This window comes from Biomphalaria glabrata, chromosome 13 (genome assembly GCF_947242115.1).
Source record: "Biomphalaria glabrata chromosome 13, xgBioGlab47.1, whole genome shotgun sequence".
In the NCBI taxonomy this organism is placed as follows: domain Eukaryota; kingdom Metazoa; phylum Mollusca; class Gastropoda; family Planorbidae; genus Biomphalaria; species Biomphalaria glabrata.
In genome coordinates this window covers 29,329,119-29,332,788 of record NC_074723.1, presented here as the reverse complement: position 1 = coordinate 29,332,788, position 3,670 = coordinate 29,329,119, and the positions used below count along the sequence as shown (strand labels likewise).

The following is a 3,670-nucleotide window of genomic DNA, read 5'->3' as shown; positions in this document are numbered from 1 at the left end:
TTCCTTATCGCAAATGGAATTATTCCATATCTGAGGCATATTTATAATTACGCAATTAGTTTTAAAGCGGTGATAAGATCTAGTAGTAAAAGTTAATATGAAATCATAATTATTTTTTTTTAGAGTTTCAAACACAAGCCTACCTAGTCGATCCAAAGGTTCTGATAATATAACTTATTTATCTATATTTTATAAGACAGCCATAGTAAAATTTAAAAAAAAACTAAATTGCTTTCAGCTTTTAGTTCGTTTATTCACCATTTCCAGGCAATCATTAGCTAACTACTCTGGAATCTCACAGAGAAACCCAACTGCATTAGAAGTATAGTAGCAAGGGCAATCATTCATTGCAAAGCCGAATACTTTCCATAGACAAGAACAGTTCTCTGCTCCTCCTGTGTTGTCTGGCTGTCTTGGGTACCATAGGTGAGCAACGGGTGTCTGGCTGTACCTGTTTATCCAGCGCCCTTCGTGGCCCTCGTCCGTGGCGCCCATCATTACGGCAAAGTAAGCTGAACCGTTTGCATTCACAAAGTTTTGAACGAAGTTTAATTCGCTTTGTGAGTCAAGCTCTGTCAGATAACCACCAAACATTGCACAGGTCGACTGTCCATAACTTGGGTTAAAGAAACTAGCAGACCTGGTAAGCCCATACCGTCTACCATTAAAGTTAGACGAGCTGTAGAATAGTGCTGATCTCGCATTTTCCAGGTTGGATTTATCTTTATCTTGCTGTCTTTGAATGCTAGAAATACGGGATAGTAGCTGTGCTACAGAACTGTTCAAAGAATTTATCTCTGTACGAGTTTGATTTGATGAATTGGATGTATTTGACTGTAGCTGATCAATGCTGGAGAAAACTTTAGTTTGAAGCAGCGATACTGAGTTTTTTAAAGAATTCAAGTCAAATTGAAGTTGATTCGTTGCATTGGATGTTTGCGTCTGTAACTGACTTAAATTGGTTAAAATTGATTTAATTTGTCCATTAAAAATGCTTTCAGAGTCGTTTATTTTCAGTTGCAAATCTTCCAGAACATCTTTGATGAGTCGTATTTCTAATGAAAGCATGTCGATGTATGGTGTGGAAGCCTCCACTGAAGTGTTAGCCGACAAAGCTACAGGTCTACCTAAAGTGTCAATGCCATGAGCATCGCATTTGTAAACTCCTGCTCTGTTATCTCTAGGATTTTTCCAGATGACTTTGACATAAGAAATACCTCTGTTGTTTATTATACCAGAAGATGTTCCTTGCAAGAAGTTGCTATTCAGAAGACCTCCACTGCTACTTACGGACACCTTGTGCTGGTAGCCGTGTCCGTTTGTTCTTTGGTGTGTAAGCACCAAAGAAATCAGGCTAGAAACTGCCCGAACGGATCCTTGCCTAAATGAACATTCAACTGTCAACTCTTTTGTGAAGCCTAAAACAATCTCTCTGGTGTTTGTAGTTATGACTAAATCTGCACCTTTAATCATTTCAACAAATAATTAGGACATTAAAATATAAATGTATATTTATATAGAAAACTAATTCATTAATTTTAAAAAATCAATTAAAAACTAAAACTTAAAATTATTCAATTAAATTTTCAGCAGAATTCATTACAACATTACAAAGGTATAAAGTATTTTAAAAAATGTATACATATTTGTACTGAGATTTTTCACAAGGGTGGGGTGAAAAATTTTCTTTTCAATAAAAAAATATCATTCATTAGTTATTATAAATAAAAGAAATAAAATAAAATAATCGCTCAGTAATATAAATTAAGGAGGAATCATCTTTATTTCTGATCTTCTTTAAGGTATCATTTTTACAATTCCTCTATTCATGCTAGAAATTCATTTGCAAAAACAGATGGAGACAAATGGAACCTGCACATGGATCTTGAAAACGGCTCTAACGATTTTCCTAGAAATTTCACAGTTTATGTATATCAGCGAAGTGTCTCTAAACTTAGTGATTTTACTAATAGCGTCACTCTAATCAAATTTGAATATTCGTTTGTTAAAAATCTCACTGCTCTATTTTGTATTTGTTCTAGTTTCTTTGTTTTCTTGAGTTGAGGGGTCCCAAACAGAGTATGCATATTCTATTATTGATTGCTTTGGTTTTTGTTTTAAAAGTCTGTGACCTTTTTAACAAATACACAAAACCCTTATCTCCCATGATTTTTTTTCTTTAAAATTGTTTTTTTGTTATGAAAACAACTGCTTGCATATAAAATATTTTTTGCTTTCAGAAAAGAAAAAAAAAGTTGCCTTTGCATCATAACTTTCAAAAATCTAAAATACCATGAGGTTGGATTTTCAACAACTCTTCTAGTTTCTAATCGGGGGCCTCTAAAAAAACTTTTTTTTTAAATTTCGTTTATAGTTTATTTATTTAATGAAAAGAAAATCAACAATTAGACTTTATTGACCTAGATCTAATTTGTTTTCTGTCACTGTATGTCTTCAGATACATGTGACGTTCAAAATGAAGACATTTTGATGTAGAGAAAGATTGAACCCTTCGCATCCCTCAGCATCTTCCAAAGTGGGCATTTTTTTTTATTTTGAATTTTATAGTTTACTAAATCTTTGTTAACTCTTTCTCTCCTTACTAACGATACCAACATTGATTCCACCAGAATGTGGTAAATAATTACGGAGTGAAAGCGTTACACCAATTTTCTATTTAGGTATTAAATATAAAGAATTATATGTACGATTATCTATGAATTCAAGATGGCCATGACTAACAAATAAACACATAACCCCAAAAGACAAAACCTAATAGAGACAAAATGTAACATAGCTAAATAAGTTAAATGATTAAAATATGTTTTTTCTTTTTTTTTTAAGTAATATTTTCCATGTACATATAAAAATTATAACATTTTGAATAGAAATATAAGCATATTATGTTGTCTTTTTATCTTATTTTAGCTCGAATAAATTGAAAATATATGTACCTGATATATTAAAACTGAGAACAGCCAAATAAATAAACACCGCTATCTTCAACAAGTGATCAGATGATTTACTAGGCCTGCTGTTTTCTCCAGATGGCTTCATTTTCAATATTTGGTTAATATTATTTGGTTAATAAGGATTGGCTTCATAGAAAGCAATGTTGGTTAGCTTTAGTTTCAGCCTTTTTATGTCCACCTCTATTTAAACAATGTTTATGTGGTCCATTCGTTGTTCTAGTGTCAAGAGCATCATTAAGATAACATGGTTAATGTTTGAAGAAGCTTATATTTCCTCACAGTAGTATTAGAGCATGGAATGGGTTGCCTGAGCTAGCCAGGAAAACCAGTGACTTGGCAGAATTTAAGTCATTGGTTAATATGCATGACTAAATGCATGACGCGTAGAACGTAATCATCTTCTTTTTTGAAGTAACGTCTGTATTATATAAGATAAGATAAGACAAACATTTATTATCTGACAGATGTGCAAGATGGTGGCTGAGCGGTAAAGCGCTTGGCTCCTGAACCGGGGGTCCCTGGTTTGAATCCTTAATTTCGGGATCTATTAGCGCCTATGAGTCCACACAGAAGAAGAGCTAGCTGACCTAGTTATGCGCATTGAGAATACTTCCGCAGCATATGGAATGCAAATAAATGCAAAAAAAAAATATGACCAATAGCCAACAGGGCTTTATAAAGGGCATCAGTATTGGAGA

The 3,670-nt window shown here is 33.3% G+C and overlaps 1 protein-coding gene across 1 annotated transcript; it reads right to left on the bottom strand.

Annotated features, from left to right (window-relative positions):
• Positions 1-250: 250 nt before the first annotated feature.
• On the bottom strand, positions 251-1,473 carry LOC129922555 (uncharacterized). Its single transcript, XM_056009193.1, has one exon. The coding sequence runs from the start codon at positions 1,471-1,473 to the stop codon at positions 283-285; it is 1,191 nt and encodes a 396-aa protein (XP_055865168.1). The 3' UTR covers positions 251-282.
• Between the last annotated feature and the right edge of the window lie 2,197 nt (positions 1,474-3,670).